General features: G+C 55.3%; 1 protein-coding gene across 3 annotated transcripts; it reads right to left on the bottom strand.

Moving 5' to 3' along the window:
• Positions 1-5647: 5647 nt before the first annotated feature.
• On the bottom strand, positions 5648-24621 carry IFITM10 (interferon induced transmembrane protein 10). 3 transcript variants are annotated; one of them, XR_010070663.1, is made up of 4 exons: positions 20485-24621; positions 18940-19354; positions 7140-9416; positions 5648-6449 (listed from the first exon to the last, which is right to left on the bottom strand). XR_010070663.1 is itself a non-coding variant. In XM_063331488.1 (3 exons), exons 1-3 carry the CDS (start codon positions 20592-20594, stop codon positions 9267-9269), a joined length of 675 nt encoding a protein of 224 aa, XP_063187558.1. In that variant the 5' UTR covers positions 20595-24621; the 3' UTR covers positions 7066-9266. The 3 variants fall into 3 exon arrangements, 1 of the variants encoding a protein (XP_063187558.1); XR_010070664.1 differs by having other exon boundaries at positions 20417-20518; XM_063331488.1 differs by lacking the exon at positions 5648-6449 and having other exon boundaries at positions 7066-9416.
• Positions 24622-24646: the final 25 nt, after the last annotated feature.

The raw sequence follows: 24646 nt of genomic DNA, 5'->3' as shown, positions 1-24646 counted from the left end.
CTTGTAGACCACCGGAGATGTAAAATGCTGGGATACTGAAAATCTCACTCCCCCCATTCCATAAGCAGTGCTGAGTTCATACCCTTCTTCCACCACAGAAAATCAGCTCACCCAAAGCTGTCAGCAAGGAAACTTTTGCAAAACCAGGGCTACTCCACCTAAAAGGCATGGATTTCGGCCCAGTTACCGTAATCTGTGGCAAGATGCTTGGGCAGCATGGACGCTTGCTCCTCTAGCATCTCTGGAGCACTTGGTCTTGGTGGGAGTGGGAGCAGGAGCGTGCCCAGCATGGCTGGAATGAAGCTGGGGTCTTTATTCCATTCTGCCTTTCCCGCTGGTTTTCCTGCCCAGCTCCCTCTTCACAGCTGTGTGGAGCACCCTGACCAGGGAAAAATCAAGAAAGTATTCTCTTGCTTCAGCTTAGGGCTGTTTCCTCCCTTGCCCAACACCCCTTTTCAGGAGTGAAACAGTAAAAAGAAGGGGAAAGGAATGACTTTGAAAATCCCAAAGCTTCCTCATAAAAGCTATTATCTCGGCAGAGAGCCACGAGCTCGCAAAGCCTGCTGAAGGAAGAGGATTTCAGCAGCTTCTTTCCAAACCCCAGTTAAAACTGATGTTTCCAACCCTGGGCCTGGCACGCTGCTGCCAGATGAGCATCCCGGATTGGCTGTTGGGAAGATCGCTCCCCGACTGGCCAGTGGCACGGTGTGAGGAAGGAGATGGGAGAAGGATGCTGGGCTGGCGGTAAGCAAGGTGGTGAGGAAGAGGCAGAGGATGGGGTGTCCTGAGGGACTGCCAGACACCTGCCTTGGATTGTCCATTCCAGCAAGAGGCTGAGCTGAGCTCCCTCTTGAGCCTTCATCTCTGTCAACCTCTCCCCAGCCACCCCACGGACCGCTGGTGCATCCCTTGGTGATAGGGACATGGGAGATTTGACCCATACAAAATCCCTAATGGCTGCAAATGGGAGGAGATGCTCCATGGGGGCCGGGGACCAGTGGAACGCCAGTTCTCACAGCCATCAGGAGAGCCTCCAGCCCATGAGCCGTGCATCTCTCCCACGCCCACTGCTTCTGTGCGACGCGCTGCAGCCAAGCGCCTGGTGGGGAGAAACCAAAACAAATGATTCACTGCTCTTAAACTGCTCCTGGGATCGCAGGGGCTGGGTAGCAGGCGACGACGGAGGCTTGCAAAACCTCACCTGCTTCCTGAAGCCGGGAGCTAAGCCCATTTAGATCCCAGTCCCGTTCAACCTGAAATTCTGCCATTGGGGTGCGGACCCGTGGCTACATGGAAGAGGGCAACCAGCCCAAGCGACAGCAGCACTGCGAGCGCACCCGGTCGGCTCTGAGTGACTCGTGTGGGCTGACCGGCGAGCAGCATCCCTATTTTCCCCTGGGGAAATTAAGCAGGGAGAGCCAGGGCAATGCTGTTATGGTCAGGCAGGCAGAACAAAGCAGCCTCACGCTCTGAGCTCCCATCTACCAGATGTGAATCTATTGTCTCAGCCCCGGGGCCAGCATCCCCCCTCTTCTCCCCATCACAACCATCACAAGTCGAGCAAAAATTATGCAGCAAGTTGCTTATTGCTAAAGGGAAGTGCTTTATTTCAGGTAAAGCACTTAAAAAATAATTTGCCCCACTCTGTTTTTTCCTCTTTCCCAGGTTTCAGGCGCATCCGAAGATGGATTGCATCCCAGCTACGTGGTTCGAATCCGAGTTACGCTTGTACACGTAATAGTTCTTGCGAAAACATTTTCCAGGCCCCTTAATTGCCATGGCAGGCCAAGTGCAGGAAAGCACGGTGGAGCCTCCTGCATCCTACAGGGATTAAAATCAGAACCTGATCATGAAGGAAACTAAAACTAGGAAAAAGGAATTGCTGCCAAACCAACTTTCTTATCCATCAAAAAGGAGAGACTTTTTGCCAATCTGCAATTACATTAAATGGTCGAATAATTTTTTTTCTTTTTAACCTTGCCTGCCTGGCGTTCAAGTGCTGTTCCTTGCACCACTGGCCGAGCCAGCCTTCCGTCGCCCTTGAGCCTGGCAGCGCCGGCTGCAGCGCAGGGTGCTGGATTCCCACCACAGGGGGTACTGGCACCTTGAAAAGGTGCTGATGGCTGGAGCCAGAGCCAACCTTTGGGCTGAAGTGGCCCCACTTCTGCCAAGTGTGGTTGTTTCTGACATGTGTGTGCCTGTCACCCTCGCCATGGCATCCCGGAGAGGAGCTCGGCAAGGTGCTGGAGGAAGGGGTTTGCCAGGCTCCGAATGGCCCCATTTTGTAAAGAAACATATTGACTGCAGTGAACTGTGCACCCCACCATGGGAAGGGCATTGATCCCCTCTTTGGCTCCTTCCCATGTGATCCCCGGGAGCCAGGTCTCCATCTCTCCCATCCCATGGTTGGGATGGAGCCCAGCAGATTCCCGGTGAATCCCAGCACGCCGCCGTCCTCCTGCAAAGCCCAGAATGGTGCCACTCTGTTAGCGAAGAGGGATGATGTGCTTGAGCAGGCAAAAGGCACTTGCAGCATCCCCAGGCAGCCGCGTTTCTCACACAGGGGGCTGCCCCGGATCTGTCTCCGTTCTCCCTGGTAGAAAGATCTGCCCGTGCACAGTGTGGCTCAACACTTGCAGGGTGCGGAGCCGCGCGTGCATGTCGCAAAAGCAGCTACCGCGCAATTAATTGCAGAAGTAGCAGGCTGGAGGGCTGCGTGCTGTGCCATTCAGCTCAGCGCATGCTGCAGAAGCATTCATTCTGCGGCTCTGACTGTGCCGCGAGGCGCTGCTGCCAAAGGGAAAAAGGGAAAAAAACCCCCACCATCATACATTGAATAAATTCCCTCTGATTCCCTCCACCCCGAACGTGTCTGAGAAAAGCTGGGCAGGAGCGTAGAGATGTGCCAAACACAGGACACAGTTGCCGAGTACCAGTGTGATGGGTCAAAGTCAGGGGATGGGAGGGGTGGAGGAGCAAGACCTTTGCACCGGCACGAAGCAATTACGCCGGAGGAGCGGAGACTGGTGGCAGCAGCGAAGCCGCACAGAAGCTCTGCGGTAACACCCCTTGGGTGCAGGACATCTGCCTGAGCCCCTGCCCCCAGTGCTGAAAGAGTGTGCTGTGTTGGCACACACCCGGGTTTGCCCTGGTCAGAGAGGGCAGGCGAGTGGCTTTGATGTGCCTAGAAGCCGTCCGGGGTCACATTCACTTCTCTGAAGGCAATGTGAAGGGGATGAGAGAGAGGACAGGGACAGGGGAATGGGAGAGACACGGCGCAGTTTCATAGAATTGTAGAATCGCCTAGGTTGGAAGGGACTTTTAAGATCATCGAGTCCAACCATCAGCCTGACACTGCCAAAACCACCGCTAAACAACGTCCCTAAGCACCACATCTACCCTTTAAATACCTCTGGGGATGGTGATTCCACCAATTCCCTGGGCAGTCTGTTCCAATGTTTGATAACCCTTTCATTTCAGTATAGCCAAGTCTTAAAAAATAATCACTGCTCAGTGTTCCAGGAGAAGTTATGGCCTTTCTTCTCCATATGTGGACTTGGGATGGGAAAAGCATTACCACTGGCCAGAAGGCAGCATGGAGCTAGGCTCTGTGCAAGGGTCCATCAGGTCTAGACCCTTTTTCTCTACTCCTGTGCTGGTTTTTCTTAGGCTGCTCACCAGTTGCTAGATTTTTTTTGTTTTGTTTTGTGTTTTGCTTCAATCATTTTCACTGATGAGAGCATCTGCTGCCATCTGTGCCTCCCCCTCCTCCCCCCGGCAGGCCTGCGCACCGCCATGGTCTGCCTGCAGAGCCGGGCGCTCCTGCACTGTCCAACCTGCCACACGTACCCTGCACAGGCCTGCCAGCATCCGGGGATGGACAGGAGGGAAGAGGCAGCTCCACCAGCACCCTGCTCTTCCCCTGTATCCGCTGACCGTATCCGGGCACGCCTGCAATTGCACTGGTCACAGGACGCCCACCGTGCCAAGGTCCCAAGCAAGCCCAGGACCTGGTGGCACTAAGCAAGGTTGCAGTTCCTCCTCTGAGAAGCCAGCAACCGATGAAACAGTGTTGGAGGGGAAAACATAGAGGTGAAGGGACTTTGGTAAAGTCACCCAGGACATCAGCACATGGCTGGGAAGAGAGGCCAGAGCTGCTACACGCTGGCACTGTGACTCTGCCTCCTGGCCAACGGAGCACCTGCAAAACAGGGTTATGATGCTACAGATCGATGTTGGGTTTTGCTGGTGGCTTACACACCCTGCAGAAGAAGAGAGGTTGCCATTTGCATCTCTCTCTGGCTGTTAATTTGGGTATCCAGGCTGAGGGCTGCTCCAGCCCTGACTCACCACGTGTTGCCTGCACACCTGGCAGCTCACCCCTGGCGTGGGAACCGGCGGATGCCGGCGCTGGGCCGGAAGGTCGTTACCTGAATTAGCTCCAGCTCGCCATGTTTATTACCACCAGCCCCTGGATGTAGGACAGCTGGTGGGGTCGCATTTACCAACCAAACCCAAACCAGTTCACCCCAGCTGGGATTCGATGCGCCGCTGCCTGCAAAATGGCTCGGCGGCATTTGCACAGGGGTGGCGGCATCGCCAAGCCCTGCGTGGCAGCCGGGGCAGCGCCATGGGCGAGTGCCGAGGCTTGCGTAAGCGCAGCGGGGTTTGCTCACAGCCGGGCCCCACTCCCGCCCCTGGCACTGCTTGGCCCCCGGCCACCCCTCCCTGCCAGCATGGAGGGTAAATGTGTAACGGCGCCGGGGCCCCGGCGTGACGCATGCGTCCTGGCTGGCGAAGGGCCACGTCCCTGCGTGGGGCTGTCGCTTCACCCCCACCTGCTCCTGGCTGGTTTTAGGGTGCTGGTGCCACCCCTCACCCCACTTCTGCTTCTTGCATAAACCAGCACTTGCCCTGCGTGGGGGCTTGTATCTCCCCAGCCGCGGGGTTTGAGAGCGGGGGGGGGGATGCGTCCCGGCTGCTCGGGATGAGCGGGGATGGAACCCTGCTCCCTGCAAAGAGCAAGGGTCCCGAAGCCTCCTGGCCTGCCCAGAGGCCGCGGGGATGGGCGGCACGGCGGCGGCGGAGCGGCGGCGCGGTGTAAGGGGGCCCTCTGCCTGCCTCCCGCAGCACGGCTCCCGGCAGGGCAGCCCCGGCTCGGTTCGGGCAGCCGGTTCCCTCCCGCCGGGACCTCCTCCTGGGTGCTGGGGCTGCCGTGAGGGTTCCCCCCCCTGGAGCCATTTCATCCCTGGGTTAGCGACCCCCCCTCCCCGCAGCATCTCCTCCCCGGGCAAGCACACCCCTCCCCAGTCTCGGTGGCCTGTCCCCATGGTCGCCCCAAACGCCTTTCGTGTCCCAGGGGCATAAACCCAGCAGCAGTATTTTAGGCGCAATCTCACAATGCCGACTAAAAGTGAACAATCACTACCGCCCCCCCCCCCGCCCCCTCCCCGTCCTTCCCCGTCCTTCCCCATTTCTCCCCTCGAGCTAAAGAAAAAGCAAAAAGAAATCCTCATCAAGCTGTCAAGCTCAGTTTCCTGAAGGAATACAATTAAAACTCTACATGGCAACATGACCGTCAGTTCTTCCCCATCTCAAAAGCTGCCTCTCAAGCAGCGTTCGGCTGTTCCTCCCTTCCACCCCCTCCTCTCGGTTTTCCTTATCCGCCGCCGAGTGCAACAGAGGCTGTGGCTTCGCAGCCAAAAAAAGGTGCGATTTGGAGAGCGTGGTGCAACGTTGCGAATGGCAGAAGTGAAAAGGCAGAGAAGCAACCCTCGAAAGCCTGCCTTCTGCTGCATCGGGTGTCAGCCTTGGCAAAACCTGAGCTTCCAGAATTTTCTTGCAAAATTAAAAAAAAAAAAACCAAAAACGCAATTAGAGGACCTGTCAGATTTGGCTGCTGCTTTTCTTTCCCTTGTTCCCTCAAAATGAAAAGAACTTCTTTCGTTCACTTAAGAGCAGAATCAGAGCAATCTGGGATGTACCTGCCTGCCGGTATGTGGGGACGCAGTTTTACCAACGCAGTTTGGAGTTCCCTGACACTGGCAAGATGAAATGAATGCTGACACACTTGGAAGACCTCTGCATGAATAAATGGCTATTTTTTTTCCTAATCAAGCTTGGAAATCTATGTGTCCCCCACCAATCATTTTCCCCATTTGGGGGGTGTTTTCCTACCGCCGTGAGTTTGGAGGGGCTCCATTAAAATGGACGTAGGGGCACTAAGAGAGAGGAGGGGAGAGTGCAGGGGCTTTGCTGCTCCCAGCCCAGAGCCGCCGGTGGAGCCGAGGCGATGCCTGTGGTGGAGCTGAGCATCTGCCTGGGGTCAGCCATCCCATCCTCCAGCCATGGGGTGACCACATCTTCCTCCGCTACTCTGTTCTTGTCCAAGGCAGGTCTGGGTGGACCTCCGACCTGCTGCAGCACAGCAATATCGGCGTTCACACCTCCTACAACGTGGGCAACAAATAATAAATATGATGGTTACTAATAATAGCCCACCCTCTCCGTCCCTGATGGTTTATGCATGCAAAAATGCTGCAGAGTCAGTTCAATATTCCCCCCGGTTCATTAAACCAGCATCCATTTTCCTGCAGATAAGACGGTCCGTCAGGGGAAGGGATGATGGTAACTCATTTGTCACACTTGTTAAATGTAGGAAAGGCTGGCTTTGGGTCACTTCCAATTTTGTGTCAGCTCTGCCTTTATCTGAGCAGCCCCACGCCTGCACGCCAAATAGGGAGGCTCTCTGCTGCGTGGCATGGGAGATGGGGATGGCAGCATCGTCCTCGCAAGATTTCGCAGAGCTGGGGGGGTGTGCGTGTGTGTTGGTGTCTTCAAGTGCAAAAGCACTTGCAACATGGCTCCAATGAGTCCCAGCTCATAGAGAGGAATGCACTTGTTATTGAAAGAGGTGCCAGGCGTGTTGGTCCTGCAGTGACCTAAATCTGCGTCTTTGAGCCCCCAGCACTGTGTGAATTATCCCCTAAGCCCATCTTGCCAGGCTTGTGTTTAGGTTGCAAAGTTAGAGAGTTAAAATGGGCACCCGAATGGTGAAGGATATTGAGCCAAGACCTTGGGAAGGGCCAACGTGAGCTCATCGTAGGTACAGGGGGAGGCAAAAGGTGGTGCAACCTCACCTCTGTGCTCCTCCTAACCCTCGGAGCATTTTGGGGTGACTAGTCCAGGTCTTGCCTAAACTAGCATCATCCCAGCAGGCTTTAATTTGCTCCAATTATCAGGTGCCAGTTCAGGGTGGCTGCAAGTCATTTTGGCTGCACCCTCCTTGGAGGCATTTCCATCGTGACAGGCCACCTCCTTCCTCTGCCAGGGACAAGGACTGGATACAGCCCCTAGATATGTTAGGATGGAAATGTCAATGGCTATGACCCCTCAGATCTTGCTTCGGGGAAGGGAGCAAGAATTAACCACAAGAGGTTGGGAAGAGTCTTAACCTCTGGATGAGTGATCACAGAACAGTTCATGTCCGAGATATTTCCCAGAGCACCACGTACTGCAGTGCTGGTGGAAACTTCAGTGCAAAACAGACCCCTGATCTGGTCTGGTATGGAAATGCCCTTCAGTGAGTGGGGAGCAGGTAGGACTGCAGGTCCTTCTGCCTGTAGCTTCCTCCATAAATGAAACCTAGGCTGGGGTTAAGGTGTGGAGACCTCGGTAGGAAGGAGGTGACATCTCACAAGACTTTCAGGGAAGCATCCTCGTGGTGTGTCCCCATGGTCCACTATGGCACAGCCCTCACTGAGCAGAGCCCAGAGACAGCATGTTGGTTTAACGACACAGTCAGCAGAGGATGAAGTGTCCCATGACAACCTGTCTGCATTCCCCATCTCTTCCTGCACCATCGCTGTTGTGGTGTGGACAGAGATGGACGCTGTCGCCTCCTCCTGGCTCCATGGCTGGTCTGCAGCGACCCGTCTCCCTTGATGCGAAGCCATCTTACAACTGGAAAAAGATGAGGCATCTGCAGCATATGAGATAAGACGAAGCATCAGAGGGGCTGAAAAGCTGTATTTTAGTCCTGGTCTTGCCATTTATTTGTGGTATTTTCAAGGCAGGGCATGTTGATTTGCAGCACTGCAGGCAGCCGCAGGCAGCTCGCGGGAAGAGCTCCGAGCTCCTGCCTCATTCAGCGACAAACGTGTTGTGTCTCCGAAATCTGGCGCCCAGTAACAACCCTGGGGAGTGCTGCAGGTTCATACCGCAGTGATTTATTTCTGTCTTCGACGTTGGTCCTAGCAGGGGAGGGGGGACCTGCCCGCTTGGCTGCGTTTGCTTGCTTGCGATTGATCGACCATCGCGGGAGTCGCTGAGGTCTCTGATCTTAAATCCGGATCTGCGCCCTCTTTTATGGCTGTGTGCGTCCCTGACCTGCAGCAGCATCCCTCACACCTACTTTCAATCTCTCACAAGCAGCCACTGGTGACATTAGCATTTTCTCTTGCCAGCCTGTAGGGATCAGGAGCCCGGCCCTCCTAAGGAAGGAATTAACCCAGCAGCATCAGATATCAGAGGTATCTTTATTGACTGTTTACAGAAGTACAGTAGCACTCGGTTTAGGGGGCTTAAGTGAGTTCTTCAGAAGGTGCCTTCCTTCTCAGCATTGCCCGGAGATCCGAAGGAGAAACCTGCCCTTTAACCCTTGGGGGTTTCTCTGGAGCTTTGGGGCTCCCTAGCACGAACTTCCTAACACCCTCAGCTCTCCCGGGGTTGGGAGTTGTTTGAACCACTGGATGAAACTCAAGAGAGGAAAAGGAAAAGAACGCCCGGTACATTGGGGGTGATGGGGCGGTCTGAACACATCTGATATGTTGTGAGCCAGCCCTGCCACGGACACCATCCATCACCGCACGCACCTCCTGCTCAGCAGGACCCCGCTGCTCCCCAGAGCTCAGCTTTCTGCCACCAGGCATGCGTCGCTCCCGACTTTGCATGCTCTTGCCACACGGCTTGTTGGCCATAAAATAAATATTTCTTGGTCTATTTTCCTCCCTGTACGCATGTAAGAGTAAGACCCTTTCCCACAGCAGTTCACAAACTGTTTTGGGGGCAGGAAGGGTATGCTCAGCTGGGCTGATCAACTCATTTAATTTTTATTTATGTGTTTAATTGGCTTTTTTTTTTTTTTTGCAATCAAGGTGGAGTGTTGTTTGTTTGTTGGTTTTTTTTGCGTCCTTGCTACAAGAAACAACTGCAGACACTTCTGGCATAGAGGCATTTTGGCGGCAGCCGCTGCTGTTGGCCTCACTCTAGTAGTCAGTGAGGGGGTATCGCAGGAAGATGAAGATAAGGATGATACAGAAGGTGGCAAGGGCTGAGCTGGTGATGTTAAAAAGCCGGGCTGTCTTGGCATCTTCGACTGCTCCATTTAAGTCATTGAGGAGTTTCTTATCCCGGACCTGAGACAAAAAAAAAATAAAAATAAATTGGGAGATGTATAAAAAAATTGTTCTTTCAGGCAATACCCATGCTGTAGGGTACCTGTGCAGCGGATAAGGGCTGGGCTGTGCCTCTTTGCATTTGAATGCCTGGGGTACTGTAAAACGCCCTGAGGTGAGGTTTGCACCCCTGGCTCGGCTATGGATTGACTTTGTGAAGCCAAGCACTGTAATGCCTTTGGGCTAAAAGCCCCTGGGAGTGGAGACAACCTGGAAGAGTGACCTGTTGCTGTTACCGGCCCGGTCCCCGTGGCTCCTGGAGTGGGGCAGTGCCATTTTCAGCCCAAGGGTGCACAAGACAACCAAGGTGCCATCGTGCAACCCATGCACGTGGGCACTAAAGCATCCTTCCCACCGCGTTGCAGCCCCCTGGCCCTGCAGTGCCAGGCTTCAGCTTGCCCAGCTCGAGAGCAAGGAGGCTGGCTGTGGTCTCGGTGTGCATCCCCTTGCCTTCATCTGCGCTGAGGGTGAAACCTGGCACGGCATCCTACTGCAGCTCCAGGGCTGCGCAGGAGCCTCCAGCATATTAAGCAGTCGTGGGTTAATGAGTTCCTTTTGCAGGTCTTATGCAGCTCGTGTAGCGTCTCGGCCACTGGCAGTTTTCAATCCTGACAGCGCGGTCTGCTCTCTTCGTTATCCTGCAGGCTGGGACTTTCATGGGCTTGCCTTGGGAGAGCTCTGCAGTGGATAAGGACTGTGCACGTCCATGTCACTGGCTTGCCTCCACCTCCTCCAGGCTGCCAGGCAGTGCATGGCACCAGCAGGCAGTGGATGGCACACCTAGGCAGTGGATGGCACCGTCAGGCAGTGGATGGCACTGCAAGGCAGCGATACCACTAGCAGGCAGCGATGGCATTACCAGGCAGCAATGGCACTAGCAGGCAGCGATGGCATTACCAGGCATTGATGGCACTAGCAGGCGGCGATGGCATTACCAGGCATCGATGGCACTAGCAGGCAGCGATGGCATTACCAGGCATCGATGGCACTAGCAGGCAGCAGATGGCACTGCAAGGCAGCAATGCCATTAGCAGGCAGCAATGGCATTAGCAGGCAGCGCATGGCACTGCAAGGCAGTGATGGCATTGCAAGGAAGCAGATGGCACAGCCAGGCAGCGATGCCACTAGCAGGCAAGGATGGCACTACGAGGCAGTGGATGACACAGCCAGGCAGTGCGTGGCACTACCAGGCAGCGGATGGCATTGCCAGGCAGTGAATAGCACTATCAGGCAGTGATGGCACTGCCAGGCAGCAATAGCATGGTCAGGCAGCAGATGGCGCAGCCAGGCAGCTGATGGCACTGCCTGCCAGCAGTAGCTCTGCAGTTTGAGCCCAGCAGATGAGCGGTCAGGTTCCATTCCTCCCTAGCAGGGATGTGTCCCCGTCCCCAAACAGCCCCATCAGCCAGCACTCAGCAGACCCAGGCAGCTGGAGCCACTAAGATGTGGGATGAAAGGACCCCCGGGAATGGGTCCAGCAGAGGGCCACGAAGATGATCAGAGGGCTGGAACACCTATGCTATGAGGACAGGCTGAGAGAGCTGGGGCTGTTCAGCCTGGAGAAGAGAAGGCTCCGGGGAGGCCTTCTAGCAGCCTTCTGGTACCTAAAGGGGGCCTACAGGAAAGCTGGGGAGTGATACTTTATCAGGGAGTGTAGCAAGAGGATGAGAGGTAACGGTTTCAAACTGAAAAGGGGGAGATTTAGATTAGATATTAGGAAGAAATTCTTTACTGTGAGGGTGGTGAGGCACTGGAACAGGTTGCCCAGGGAAGCTGTGGATGCCCCATCCCTGGAAGTGTTCAAGGCCAGGCTGCATGGGGCTTTGAGCAGCCTGGTCTAGTGGGAGGTGTCCCTGCCTATGGCAGGGGGTTGGAACTAGATGATCTTTAAGGTCCCTTCCAACCCAAACCATTCTGTGATTCTATTCTATGATTCTGTGACCAGGAGACTTTACCCCTCTTCCCTTTTACTGTATCCAAGTGGCGTATCCAGGGGCTGGCATGGCAGTGCCTGCTCCACTGTCCGCTTTGTGTCCGAGGATTGCAGACCGCGATTCTGCGTGTCCTTCGCAGCCTGCCTTCGCCGCCCGCAGCATTGAGCACCATCAAGGTGCTGCTGGCTGAACGCTAGATGTCGGTGGCAGGCTGCGAAAACCAGCCCCAGAGTCCTAGCTAGAAATATTAAAAGGCTTTTATCGACCAGGAGCTCTCTGAAAAGACTCTGCGATGGATTCAGACCACATCTTGGTGACTTCTGCTCTCTCCCTCCTGCAGTGCTTAACCACGGGGCTGTCCTGAAAGCCTTATGTGACTTGCTGGATATGGGGAAGGGCTGCTGAACCCCTTGTTCTCACTGAGCCATGGTGGTTCATGGGGCCTCCAAAACCACGACTCAGACCCTCAAGCAATGTCCCCTCCTCCGTCACACCAGGGAGGACCTCTCTGCACAAGCACCCCTTGCTCTTCATTAATCCTGGACTGCAGGGAGAGAGGCTGCTGCTGGCATGAGGCCCACAGGAGCCGATGCCGGCAGGCACACAGGCAAGAATGAGAGCTCTGTTTTCCTCCCCGTGCTAAATCCTGTGGCGCCATGTCCTCAGCCTCTGTTGCGCCCTGCTCCCAGGAGCCTGCAGCTGGTGCCGGGGCCACCCACCCATCGTCCTGCTGCTGAGTGCTTGGCAGCTTCAGGGCATAAGCGGGGACAGTCACAAAGCGCGCATGGCTCTGTGGCGTGCTTGGCTGATCCTCCCAGCAGCGGAGATGACCTCTGGGAAGGCAGCAAGCCAGCAGCCTGGGAGCCTGCACGCCTTTTGGTGTCAGCTGCGTGTCTGGGATGACTCACCTTTGAAATTATTCGGTAGGTTTAGCATCCTCCCCCCAAAAAACCCCTGGGAGCAGCAGCTGGCACCTCCTCACCCACCAGTGAGAAATGCGGAGGTCCCTGCAGCCAGAGCCCCAGGCACGCTGGATTTGGGCCAGAAATCCCGCCCGCTGCTCCCGGCAGGCTCTTTGAAGCTCTCACGCGCCTTCTTCTTTTCAGCGCTGGGGCTGCCGGAGGCAAACCCTGCGCAGAGCAAATGCCTCTTTGCCCACTCCTCCTCCGTAACCTGGCCGTGACTGGGAGGGGTCACTCTCTGCTGCAGGCAAACTGGTGTTTGCCGTCAGCGTTTGCCAGGCGGACAGAAGTTTCTCCAGCAGACCGGCATGGCCGGCACACCGAGCTCTGCAACCCTCTCGCTGCCGAGCTGCTCGCTTTGCCTTTGTAGGGCCAGTGTACCTTGGCCCCAGGAGCTCTCCTCCGCTCCCCGGGTCCTGCTCCTCCTGTCCCTGGGGCACCCTGCCACCATAATTTCTGCCCTCTCCCAGTGCTCCCAGCAGCTTCTCCCACCCAACACCAGCTCGCACTTATGACCGATGCTTTAGCTCTTTCCCATGGTGTGCTTCAGGAGCCCCTGCCCTTGACTTTCCCGTGGCGCTCCCGCTGACCCTGCTCCGGCCAGCTGCTCCTCAGCATCTCTAGCAAGGGGTGCCCAGGGCTGCCCTCTCGCCAGTGCCACCATTTCCTCCAAGTTCCTTTTTTGTCCTTCCCAACTCTTGTCTATCCTGCTGTTTGGGCCCAAATGAAGGTACGGACAGTCACTTTCCACTCCTGCCAAAGGGCACACAGCTGCTTCCTCTCCCTGTCGCTCTGGCTGGTCCCACCTGTCCGCTCCTGCCAATCCCTTACAGCACATGGTGCTCTGCTGCATATCCCGTCTCCAGCAGCCCCCTGCCCTTTCCCTTCCCTTTCCTTTCCCTACCTCTCCTCTAGCTGTTTTGTCCTTGGTTGCCTGGATCCAACGTCCTTGTAGAGTCCTTGATCCCCTGCCTCTCCTCCCTTATTATTTCCCCATACACCCTATGGCTTCAGCGGTCACCCTCATGCAAATCATCCCTTGTTGTCCATTATAATTTATATTGCAATGGAGCCTCTAAGCACCAGACAAGTGCCAGGGCCCCTGAGGCACACAAGCACAATGAAAAGGTGTTTCTCCTTCCAAACGACTTGCAGCCCCAGCCTCCCACATCTCTTCAGGGTGGCCTCACCTCCTCCGGCCTGACCTTGCACCTCCAGATGCTTGCAGAAGTCTCCCTTCAATGTCCTGCTGCGGCATCAGAGCTGGGCTCTGGAGGAGGAGCTCTCCTGGAGAGCAGATATGCATTTCGGCTCCTTCCCTGCTCTGTCCTTAAGGCGATGACGGTGTCTTTCTCATAAACTAGCCTCAGCTTTTCATATTTTCATGCTCCTGTGGCCACCATCAATGTAATATGCTGGCAGCTGGTGCATGAGCATCTGGGAGCTCTGGAAGCTGTTTCTTTCCACAGCCGAGGAGGTGAGGCATGGGGAAGACATGTAGACATGTCCCCAAGGTCAGAAGGCTGAACCGCCCAAACAAAAGTGTGGTGTTTCCTTAGTCACCGACTCTTTTCTCATCATCACTTTGACCCTTCTCACCTTGCCTAAAATTATTTGGGGATTTTTGGCCCCACTTTGCACTGAGATGACTGGTGTGTAAGATCAATTATCCTGCATCTGCTGGCTGCAGGGTTTCCCCAGGCTCCCCAAGGTGCTGTGTGGTGGCTCTTTTGGAGATTCCACCCTGGACAAGGCAAAGCTCATCTCTGGTCCGGCTTAGCAGCTTATACATTTCCTTTCCTCTTCCACGCCCGGCCTTCCACAAAACACAGCCTGCTTTTGTGGTTTAATATGCAAGCGTTCCTTCTCCCTTCTACCACTACCAAAAGGCAGTGGTGTCCTCTCCCTCTGTTCCTGCTTGTCTGTCACCTCCCTGCTGCTCACCTTGTCCTCCACCATCTCCACCTCACCTTGTCCTCCGCCATCTCCAGCTCACTTTCTCCTCCAACATCTCCAGCTCACCTTGTTCTCCAACACCTCCAGTGTGACAGTGCCCGAGGGCTCTTTCTCTCCTTCCTCTGACCATCGTCTCCTGCCCTTCCTCCCCTTGGGGCTTTGCCTTCAGCTTCCTCTCTGAGCGCTCCCCTTGACTCCCCATTCCCACTCCTTCCCAGTCCCTTCCCCAGCAGCTGCCTCCACTCCCTTTGCTCTGGAGCTCAGCCCCTCTCATTTTTGGGAGCAAGGAACTTGCCGTGCGGGTACAAAGTGCTGCCTCAGCTTGCAGGAGGAGACGAATGGTTTGTTGATACTGAGCCTAATGAGGCTGTATTTAAGGCAGCCCAGCCTTTAGCATGCAGCCCACAGCTGGTTGTCAGTAAACCCATTTCCGTGCAGAGCTCTGTGTCCCTACACATAAGGAGCTCTGGAGGGGATCCTTGGATTTATTTGCTCTGTGAATTGGTCAAGAGCTCTCCAGCCTACGTAACTCCACCACGCTGGCACCGGCGTCACATGGCTGTCGCCTCTGCCTTTCACCCACCTCCACAAACCATTGCTTGTCTCAAAAAGCAGGCTGAGAGCCTGCCTGAGAGGTCGGGTGCCGCAGCCTCTCTGCTTCTTGGGGTTAATAAACAGCTCGTGGGACCATCAGCTTCTACTTGAAATGGGGAAGGTCAACACATGGCGAGAGGGGAAGGTAAACAGCTGTGCCCGGAGCTGTGTGCTAAGGGCCGGGCAGAGAGAGGGCAGGAGAGCTCAGCTCTCCTGGGGTGCTATCACGCTGCAAATTTCGGTGGCCTCAAGGGGTAGGAAAACTCTGCGAGCAAGCCCGTGGGCTGCTGGTGGGGCTTAAAAAGCCAGCAGGTCTTCTTGCCGTCTTTGTCTTTATACAACCACAACATGGCATCTGTAGCGTGGCTCCTCTCAGATCCCAGCTCCTCTGACCTACCGCCTCATGGCATGATGGTTACTCAGAAGGACTTGGCTCGCCCCGGCAGTCTCCGGAGAAGGACCTCCTAGTGACTGAAGTGAGATCTCCTGCCATCGGGTGCTGATGCATCATTTGTTACCACTTGGAGCTGAGAAAGAGGAGGGGAGGGAGCTGCCAAATACTGGGCATTTGCTCCTGATGAAAACCAACGGAATCGAAAGTGTTGCCGCTGGAGCGATCCTCACATCGGTGCTGGGCTGGGGTTAAGGTTACTTTAGGGCTTCTAACTTCCTTGGTCCTGCTCTTTATCTCTTCTTCCCCAGCACCAACCCATGCTTATATGCGAGTGACTCGCTTGTGCTCCAGAAGGCTGACCTTGAGAAGCCTGAGATGTTAGAAACAGCCCCCCGGAGGGACACGTGAGTTGGTGCGACTCTCTTGCAGCCCAGCAAGCTGTATCTACTGAGGATCTGGCCTGCTACGGGTGTAAATAAAGACGAGGCGAGCCGTGACACTGTTATTCAGAGTGCTTGGACGGGGTGTCTGTCACACAGAGTACTTGGCTTGGATGTCACAGTCTTTGCCCTCACCTGACTTCATGTGTTTGTTTGAGTAAAAGCATAAATTCTTTGGTGCTGGGGTGTGGTTTTGGCCTTTTTAAGTAAACGGTGGTCACTGTGAAATAGTGTTTCCCTGCAGAAAGACGTCTAGAAGGCTGCAGTTTGTGTGCAAAAGGCCAGGCAGACATGGAGGTACCGTTTTCCCAGCTGCGGCTGAAACCAGTAAAAGTGGGCATGGGGAAGGAGACAGCTTTACGGTAATATTCAAGTGTACCCAAACTTCCAGTGTGGGCATTGGTGCTGGTGAAACTGATGGAAATACTGGGCTGTGCTAAGGTCCATAATGAAACATCTCATGGACTTGGGGCACAAAAGGAACTACTGCTTTATTAACGGCATGAACCTGGCAAAAGCAGGTGATGTTTGTGGCAGGGTATTGAAAATGCTATTTCTGATAATGAAAACGATTCCTGAGTTGCTAAATATTTCAGTTACTTAAAGGAAAGGGAAAAAACATAACCTGGGAACCGTTTAATGCCATCAGCGCCCTGATGGCCCTTCAGCCAGGAAACCTGTGCTCCACTGACCAAGGGCTCTGCCATCAGAGGTCCCAGAATGGGCTCAGGGAGGGGAAAGTGCTGCTCCCCTCCTCTCCTTTCCACAGCACCTTACTCAGTCTCTGCACAGCACAGACATCCTAGAAAGGCTGGTACTTCAGTTATTGGCTGCTAAATTGTCCTTACATTTAATTGCAGAGGAACAAGAAAAGTCTGTTTAAAGGGTCATCTGTCCCCAGGGCATTTCTTGCTTCTGCTTTCTCTGAACTTCTGAGAAAAAACATATTAACTGTAAAAGAGACGAAAACAACAAGCTTCTGGAGAAATGACCCTAACATCCAGCCTGGCCAGCATGTCGTGAAGGTCTCTGCAGTAGCTGTGAGTGAGGAAGGATCCCTTCTTTCTTAGCATCCCAGTGGTCTTCCCCAGGACAGATCTTCTGCTACTACCCCAGCATCCCTGTTGCCTCCCACCACCCATCCCAACAGCAGCCCGCGAGGGCATCTGCCATCCCTTGAGCCACTTGCCAGCTCTGTCCTGTGCCTCTGAGGGACATTTTGTTTCTGTTTCCCCCCTGCCACAGAGTCACGGCCGCTGGGGAGCTCCAAGACCGGAGCAGGGTTATTCCTACCCGCCCAGCTCCGCATCTGTTTGGGTACGACCGTTACATCTGATCAGCTACTGCCTCCGCAGTCCAAAATCCACAGCTGGTTTTTGACACCCTCTCCCTGATTTGGAGCATATTTGTCCATTTGCCTTCCCTCGCCACCGCTTCTTTTTTTTTTACACCGGAGTTTACATCCTCTAGACCTTTGCAGCTGGATGCTGAGCCCGCACCTCTGCCCTGGCATGAGGCTCTGGCCCCGGGTTATTTCTGGGCTTTGCTCTTCCTTCCACCTCGTGTCAAGGATAGAGAAGGGTCCAGCCTTTAAAAACCTTGTAGGTGGCAGACCCTACTCCATCCTGTCCCTTGGGGATGGGTCATTCCGGTCCTCAGGCTGTCCTGTCCCCACTGCTGGCTGCAGCCCAGGGACCGCATCTACCCAGGTCCCTGCTCTAGCTGCTGCCATGTCCCCGTGATGTGAAACCCTTTCTTAGCCCGCTGTGACCATGCCTCTTGCATGGGGAAAGACGCTGATCATTAAAGGCAAATTCAGATGAGCAAAGACACAAAAAAAAAATGAGGTGGCCGGTTTCTTCCCGCACTGGCTGAATGAGTGGGGGTGTTAAGGGACTCCCTTCCCCCAGCTCGTCCTAGGCTGCCACCGCCTGGATTTGCCCTTGGGTCAGTCCTGCTTGTGGTGATGCTCAGCCCCGGCATGATTTAAGCTATTAAATGCCTTGCCCAGGCAGCAGCAAAGCCTGCTGCATGGGTGGCAGAAGGGTGCTCATCGCCCATCTCAGGGAAGGGGAAACTGAGGCAGGCACCATGGTGCCAGTGCTGGGCAAGCCCAGGGCACGGGTCTGTGGGCTTGACCCCGAGCTTTTCTGTCGGAGACCCTGGCGGGCTCGGGAGCAGCCCCCTTGCAGTGCTGGGCACTCGCAGTCCAGCTCGTGGGAGCTGGATGGGGTTAATTGATCTGCTTCTGTGACGAAGCCCGGCTGCGCCCTGGCCTTCCTCTAAACGCTGCCTGCCAAAGCAAATCAGCCAGCTCCTCTCCGGGGCCACCCAGCCGCCCCGGGCTCTCTGCACATCCATTCCGTTAGTTTTGAGGCTGGCAGGCAGGGACAGGGAGGGCAGCCCGGGCTCCTCTCTCCCGGCAGCTGCTGAGGGGCTGCCCTTTTGCTGGGCACCATCCCTCCTGGGCTGTTCTCCCCTACAGCTACTGGGAATCCTGTCCCATTTGCTGGCTGTGCTCTATGCCATCTCCCTCTCCATCAACACGGCTCTATTTCCTCCCCCAATGCTGTGCAAAGCCCCCCTGCACCCTCTTCCCCCTCTTCATCTACCTGGGGCTCATTCCCACAATGCTGGCAGGTTCCAGGGCTTGCCTTGGGACTTACAGGGCTCAGGGAGGAGAAGGGGGGGAATATGAGAACCAGCTCTGGTGTTTTAATTAGGGAAAGGGACAGAAGGAAACAGGCAGGATTGCCCTGCACCTTGGCAGCCTCCTCTCCCCTCTGCAACTCGCCAGGCGACAGCTGATCCTAGCCAGCTGCTTCTTATTGCTTCTGCCCAACCACCCGATGCTGCCGGATCCTGTCCTGAGAAGATCTCTAACCAACAAAATCCTGAAGAAGTGATCGAGTGCTGGGGTGCCTGTGGGTGCAGCATGAGCCGAGCCAGCCCTGCCTTGCCTGCCCGTTGCCCTGCCACCATGGTACAGCCTCTGAGGGTACCGGAGCAAGTCAAAGCACCTCTTCCCCACCCGAGGCAACATCCCCAGCTCCAAAACATACCTCGGCTCTCCCCATCCGCATCCCTCAGCGGGTACAACTTTTCATTTGGGTGGCAAAGACGTGATTTACATCAGGCGCAACCCCCAAACTCTCCCCCTCCCTCCGGCCAACCCTTACCCCACGCCTCGCGCTCAGTACTCACTTTCAATGAATAGGCCAAGGCGATGAAGCCGAGGCAGCAGAAGTTGAGGTATACGAAGTTGAAGATGGACCAGAGATAGTAGTCATTCACCTCTGTGGTGTCGGGGTAGATTTCAATGACAGTGGTGGGGTTGGTCATTGTCTTCTTCTCCACCGAGTGCTTGCATGGGACCGCCGGCCGCAGGCTGTCCCCTTTGCAGCTCTTGCTCTCCATGAGATAAACAGCGGAAGAAGGAGACAGGACGGGTGAAGCTTGCCGGAGAGCCGGGGGCTTGGCGATGCAGGCGAAGCAGCCCTGCGGGGGGCCCTGCGGGGGTCTCGGGGTCCAGGCCACCCCCTCGAAGGGGCACGGGGGGCCCAGGGGGGGGTCCTGTGTCCTCTCCGTGGTGGCTGCCGCGGCGTCACCGCGCTCTGCCCTGGCGAAGCGAAAGCCACCCCCGTGAAAAATGGGGGTGAGGGGATGGAGAGGCGGGGGGGGGGGGGGCAGAAGGGGGGAGAAGAAAAAGGAGGGGAAGGAGTGGAAAAGGGGAGACGTGGGGGGAAGGCAGGAGAGAGAGAGAGGGACCGGGAGACAGAGGGGCGAGCGGGGAGAGGAGCGAGGGAGTGAGCAGAGGAGAGGGGAGGAGAGGAGAGGAGGGCAGGCGGGAGGGGGAGGCGGGAGCACCGCTACACCCGGGGACCACGGAGCCGCCGCTTCGGCGCGGAGCTGCCGCCGGCCCCGGCCCCGGCGGGGGACAGAGCGGCGGGCAGCGGCGGGCAGCATCGCCCCCCCCGCTCCCCGGCCTCGTCCTCCCTCCCGTGTCCCGTCCCCCCCCCGCTCCCCGCTGTCCTGCGTGACCCTCGCTCGAGTCACGAGTGGGGAAATAAATTAAAAAAAAAGAAAAAAAGAAAAACAAGAAGGAAACAAATAAAAGCAGAAAGAAACACTTGGGAGGAGGCGGGGGGGGGGGGGGGGGGGGAAGCTCCCGGGGAGTTGCCAGCTAGCCGCGCTGTCCCCCCCTCCCGCCCCCGCTCTGCTCCCGGAGCCCTCCCCGCCGGCCTGTGGGTCTGTCTGTCTGTCTGTCTGTCTGTCGGGGCCTTCTGCTTTCCCTCCCACGCCGGGAGGGGAGCGGGTCGCTCGGCTGCGGACGAAGCGGGTCTCCCGGTGCGGCAGAGCAGCCCGGCGCCTCGCCCTCCCTCCCTTCTGAGGCGGGGGGTGGGGGTGGGGGGGGCATTTTTGGGGGCTTTTTTTTTTTTTTTTTTTTTTTTTTTTGGCTAAACCCTCATCTCTGAGGGATTCCAGATGGGATTGCATTTCCCGATTTCTTCCACCTACCAGCAGGTTCCCCCCCACCTCCTGTTTTTTGGGGGGGGAGAATATCGTGGATGGAGAGCAGGAGGAGGAGGGGGAAGAGGGGATGAAGACAGAGGATGGGGAAGGGAATGTGGGAAGAGGTTCCCCCCCACCCCAGCTTTGCAAATAGGAGAGACTAGTCCACCTCTGGCTGCCCGTCCGTCCGTCCATCTGTCTCCTCCGAAGGCATCAGGAGGAGCGAGGGATACTCACAAGGAGGGATGCGGGGAGTCGCTGCATATCCGGCTCAGCACTGCCTCCGGCTCGGCTTCCTCGGTGCTGGAGTTGCGGGAGGAGGGGAGGAGAGGAGGGGGGGCACCCATGGGCTAGGGCTGGGCAGGGGGGAAGTTAGGGGCTGGGAAGGTCAATCTGCAGCCCCCTCGCTCCCCCACGAACGTGCTCCACGCAAGAGAGCTCCTCCGTGTCTCAGCGCTTCTCCTCGTGTCCTCCCCACGGGGACGTCACCTCCTGCTTGGAGCATCCTGGTAGCGCCCCGCTGGAGAAGGGCATCTCCTGGGCCCTGGCCGAGCGGCTTCCTCAGCCATCCGGAGGGGATGCTCGGCTCAACTGTTCCCAGCATCACCCACAGAGACCTTTGCAGTGGGGACTTGCTGCAGCCTGGTTTGCTCCCATGGGCCTTGGTGAAAACCTAAAGCAAGCGTGGCAGGGGCATGTGGGGACAATGGGGACAGCATGGTGAGGGGAGGTGGTGGCAATGCAGAGCCATGGGGAAAAAAGTGCTCCGGTCATGGAGGATGGATGGAAAGGGGATAAATCCTGTGTGCAGAGAGATAAATCCTGCTGGCACTGAGCAAATCCCAGTGTGGGCAGGGGCGGGAGCACCCCAGCAGCAGGACGCAGGGCATGCGGCTGCTTCAGGGGAGGGAGGGGGGGATGTCATGAAGGATGGACAAGCCAGGGAGGACCTGGCTGTGCCCAGGCTTGGCACAGGATCGGGAAAACACTTGCTGCCTGCCCTTGCCAACTGCCCTGCATGCTGTGTGGAAACCTGACTCTGGAGTGCTGCAGTAGCATTCCCCCGGGGACGCAATGCCGGAGAGCACCTGGTGCTGTGCAGGGACAGTGTGCAGGTCATTTGGGAGGACACACCATGGCACCGGGAGGGTAAAGACCTAAGGATATGTTGTGTCACCTCGCAGGCAGCAGAGCCTGGCCTGGCACAGGTAGCCTTGAGACAGCAGCCAGTTCAGCTGGGGTGCTGGGGAAGGGGAGCAGAGAAATCCCAGAGTACTGGAACAGGCTGGGTAAAATGACAGCTCATGCGAGCAGTACCTGCAAGGGAAGGGAAATCCTCTGGAAATGCCTTAAGCATACCCACAAAGTGCTGAGCTAAGAAATCAGGATGGTAATTCACTCGGCTGCTCACAGGCAGGTTTGGCTCCTGTGTAGGAGCACCCACCCCGTGTTCATCTCCGTGGGTTGATGTGATGCGAGGGGACTTCTTGTGCGCCCACAGTGCTCCCAGGCTGGAGGGGGAGCCAGTTTCCATGAGGCTGGTTTAATCCCTCTCAAGGCACCTGCACAGGTTAAAACAGGACAAATTGCCCTCTGGTTTGCGATTTATCGCTGCTGGAATGTGTTGGGTCCTGCCAAAGTAAAGAGGTTTTTATTAGTGCTACGGCTGCTTGTGACAAGACCCAGGTCTCTCTCCAAGAAGCCGCTAAAAAGCAGAAGGAGGAGAGATGTTCCCATAGGATTAAGAAGTTTGCAAGAGAAGCAGAGCTGTGGCCAGCTGTTGTCAACTCTTCTGGAGGGCTTGGACAAACCCGGGCAACCCACAGCTGTGTAGAGCATCCTTCCTGCAGGCTCAGGAGGAGGAATGAAACCTCTTGGATGCAGATTGCTGCCTGCCATAGGAGCTACTGAGGAGCCTGCTCCACATTTGTCTGGGGAAAGATGTGTACGTAGGGGTGCTCCTTAACATCAGGCAGGGATGGAGAGGGAGCAGAGGAAAACACCAAAGAGGGGGTCTGGAGTGGGCAAGAGGAGGCAGCAGGGTGGTCTAGGGGTACGTGGGATCAACTGAGGCGGGCACGTTCCCTGGTGTGAATGGGGCTGAAAGGCCAGGGAGGTTGGATGTCTGCTTTTTCTCTTCTCCAGATATCAGGTCAACCCCACAGTTTCCAGAGCACCTTTGGGACTGGGTTGCTAATTCATTGTCTTTCTCGATGCTAAGTGTGAGCGCTGAGAGGTTGATTACCATGGACCACAACAGCATATATGCAGCATCACTGGTTCAAAAACTATTCCTGCGACCCTTCAAAATTAGGGAACTGGTTTAAAAAAATAAAGACACAAGGAATAAACCCCCTCAATATTCTGCATTATTTTAACACTCCTATTTTCTGGGGGTCTTCAAAGGTCATGTGTGCAACCCCTCAACCATAAGGTCTAGGACCACTTTCCTTTCAAATAAAAGCTGGGGTGAGTATGAATACTTGCCAGTATTACTGTGGCATCAAGGCCCACATCCCCTTGTGCTAAGCATGGGACAAACGGAACAGAAAGATACTTCCTGCCCCAAAGCAATTCTCTTATAATCGTGTTAGAGACATCTGGGCTGTAGCATAATCAAGCACTGTAAGACCCGTGAGAAAGTCTTCTGTCTCAAATCCTACTCGAGCTCTCTGGAAAACCATTAGCAGGACCTACCCCTGCTTTTTTTACGAAGGAGAAAGCCTACAGCCTCCTGAATGCTCTTTCCTATTCCCTCTATAAAATTCCTCAATGGGTTGCTAAGCCCCATAAGCACCAGCAGTAAGGTGGCCTGAGGCTTGGAGGGGTAAATCCCATCTCCCCATGCTCCCTTGATCTCTGTTTCCTGTCCTCTCAAGCTTTCAGTCTGCACTCCGCTTCTTTTCCCTCCCAAAGGAACCTAAAAATAAATAAATCCAAGAAAGACCGGAAAAAGAAAAAGCCACCAGCCCCCAAAACAACATGCTTAGTCATTCATGATGAGTAAAAATAGTTTCCCCAATCAAGAAACTGATGAGCCAACCAGATGAGCATCTCCATAAACAAGGGGTCCCATCCTCCCTCTCGTTGGGCAGGTCCTTGTCTGAGTGGGCTTTTGACAAAGCCTGGAGCAGAGCTGGTTTGGAGAAGGATCAAGGCCATGAAGTCAGCCCTGAGGGTCAGGGCCAAGCACCCTACTACTCAAGGGGACGTGTAATGAAAGATTGTACCTTCTTTGCAGCAGTGGAGACATTTAATAGAGTGAGTTATCAAATTGTCATGTGCACAGAGTTCTGCAGGGATGGTGCAGTAAATGAGGGGGCTGGTGTAAACCTGACGATTTGCTGGGCAAGAAAACGTGGGGTCGGGTGCAGGCTGCTCCCAGGGTGGGGTGTTCTCTGCTCCCTGATAGAAAAGCATAGGTGGACAATCCTGGCTCTTGGCTTCTCCAGCTCTTGGCCAAGATCAAGCCTGTGATTTTTTTCCGCTGAGATGTAACATTCCATACTCACAGCACGATTAAAGGCTTAGGCACAATCCCCCCCAGCAGAAACAATGCCCTTGTATTCCCATCAATAAATATTTGGCAGCAGACGACTTGTTCTCCCCTTGGGCTACTGAGGAACGGTGGGCTGCATGATTGGTTTTCAGGATCCAGCCAACCTTTTTGGGTTAAATCCATCTCTTTAACGTAGGAGAACAGCTGATTGGGGTATTATGGCATCCTGGGGGAACAGAAGCTTGGGATGTGCCAGCAGGGAAATCAGTTAAGCTGTGTGCTTAGATCTGCGCTCAGAAAATGGGATGGGACTTGGCTGCATCAGTCTTGCTTATGTAGATGATGCTTTTTTCAAAGTAGGGATTAGCTCTTATCTTCCACCTGGCACACAGGGCCTTCATTCTGCATTGGAGTCTCCAGCTCCCGTACAGCAGCACTAGGACTAAAAATCACACAGCCAAGCAAGAGGGATGGATTTTTCCTACATTTTGAAAAAAACCCCCACGCTTTCTTCATCATGACACCCTGGACACTTAAACTGCACATTCTAGTGAGTTTTAGACTTAGAAACTGGAGTCCCACTTTAGCTGCTACAGGACCAGTCTATATCTGAAGTCCAGCAGGAACTTGTCCCAGCTGGCCCAGAAGTCCAGGAGACAGCCCAAGTACCCTGCTGGAGGACTACCCTTGGCAATACTCAGCCAGGAAGACGTGGCCCTAGGAGAAGGCTGTAGGCTAGAAGAGATGCTGGGAGTGCCTGCCACCCTGTTGGTGCTGGGTCAGGCAGGTGACACTGTCATGTCATCCTGCAGAGGCTGGGTTATGTTTTAATACACTGAAAAAGACAAACCCTATAGGGTCCCAGCACGTCTCCTAATCAGAAAGAAGGGAAGGAGCCCT

This window comes from Chroicocephalus ridibundus, chromosome 4, assembly GCF_963924245.1.
Source record: "Chroicocephalus ridibundus chromosome 4, bChrRid1.1, whole genome shotgun sequence".
Classification (NCBI taxonomy): domain Eukaryota; kingdom Metazoa; phylum Chordata; class Aves; order Charadriiformes; family Laridae; genus Chroicocephalus; species Chroicocephalus ridibundus.
The sequence above is the reverse complement of the archived record's forward strand: the minus strand, read 5'-3'. Positions and strand labels throughout refer to the sequence as shown.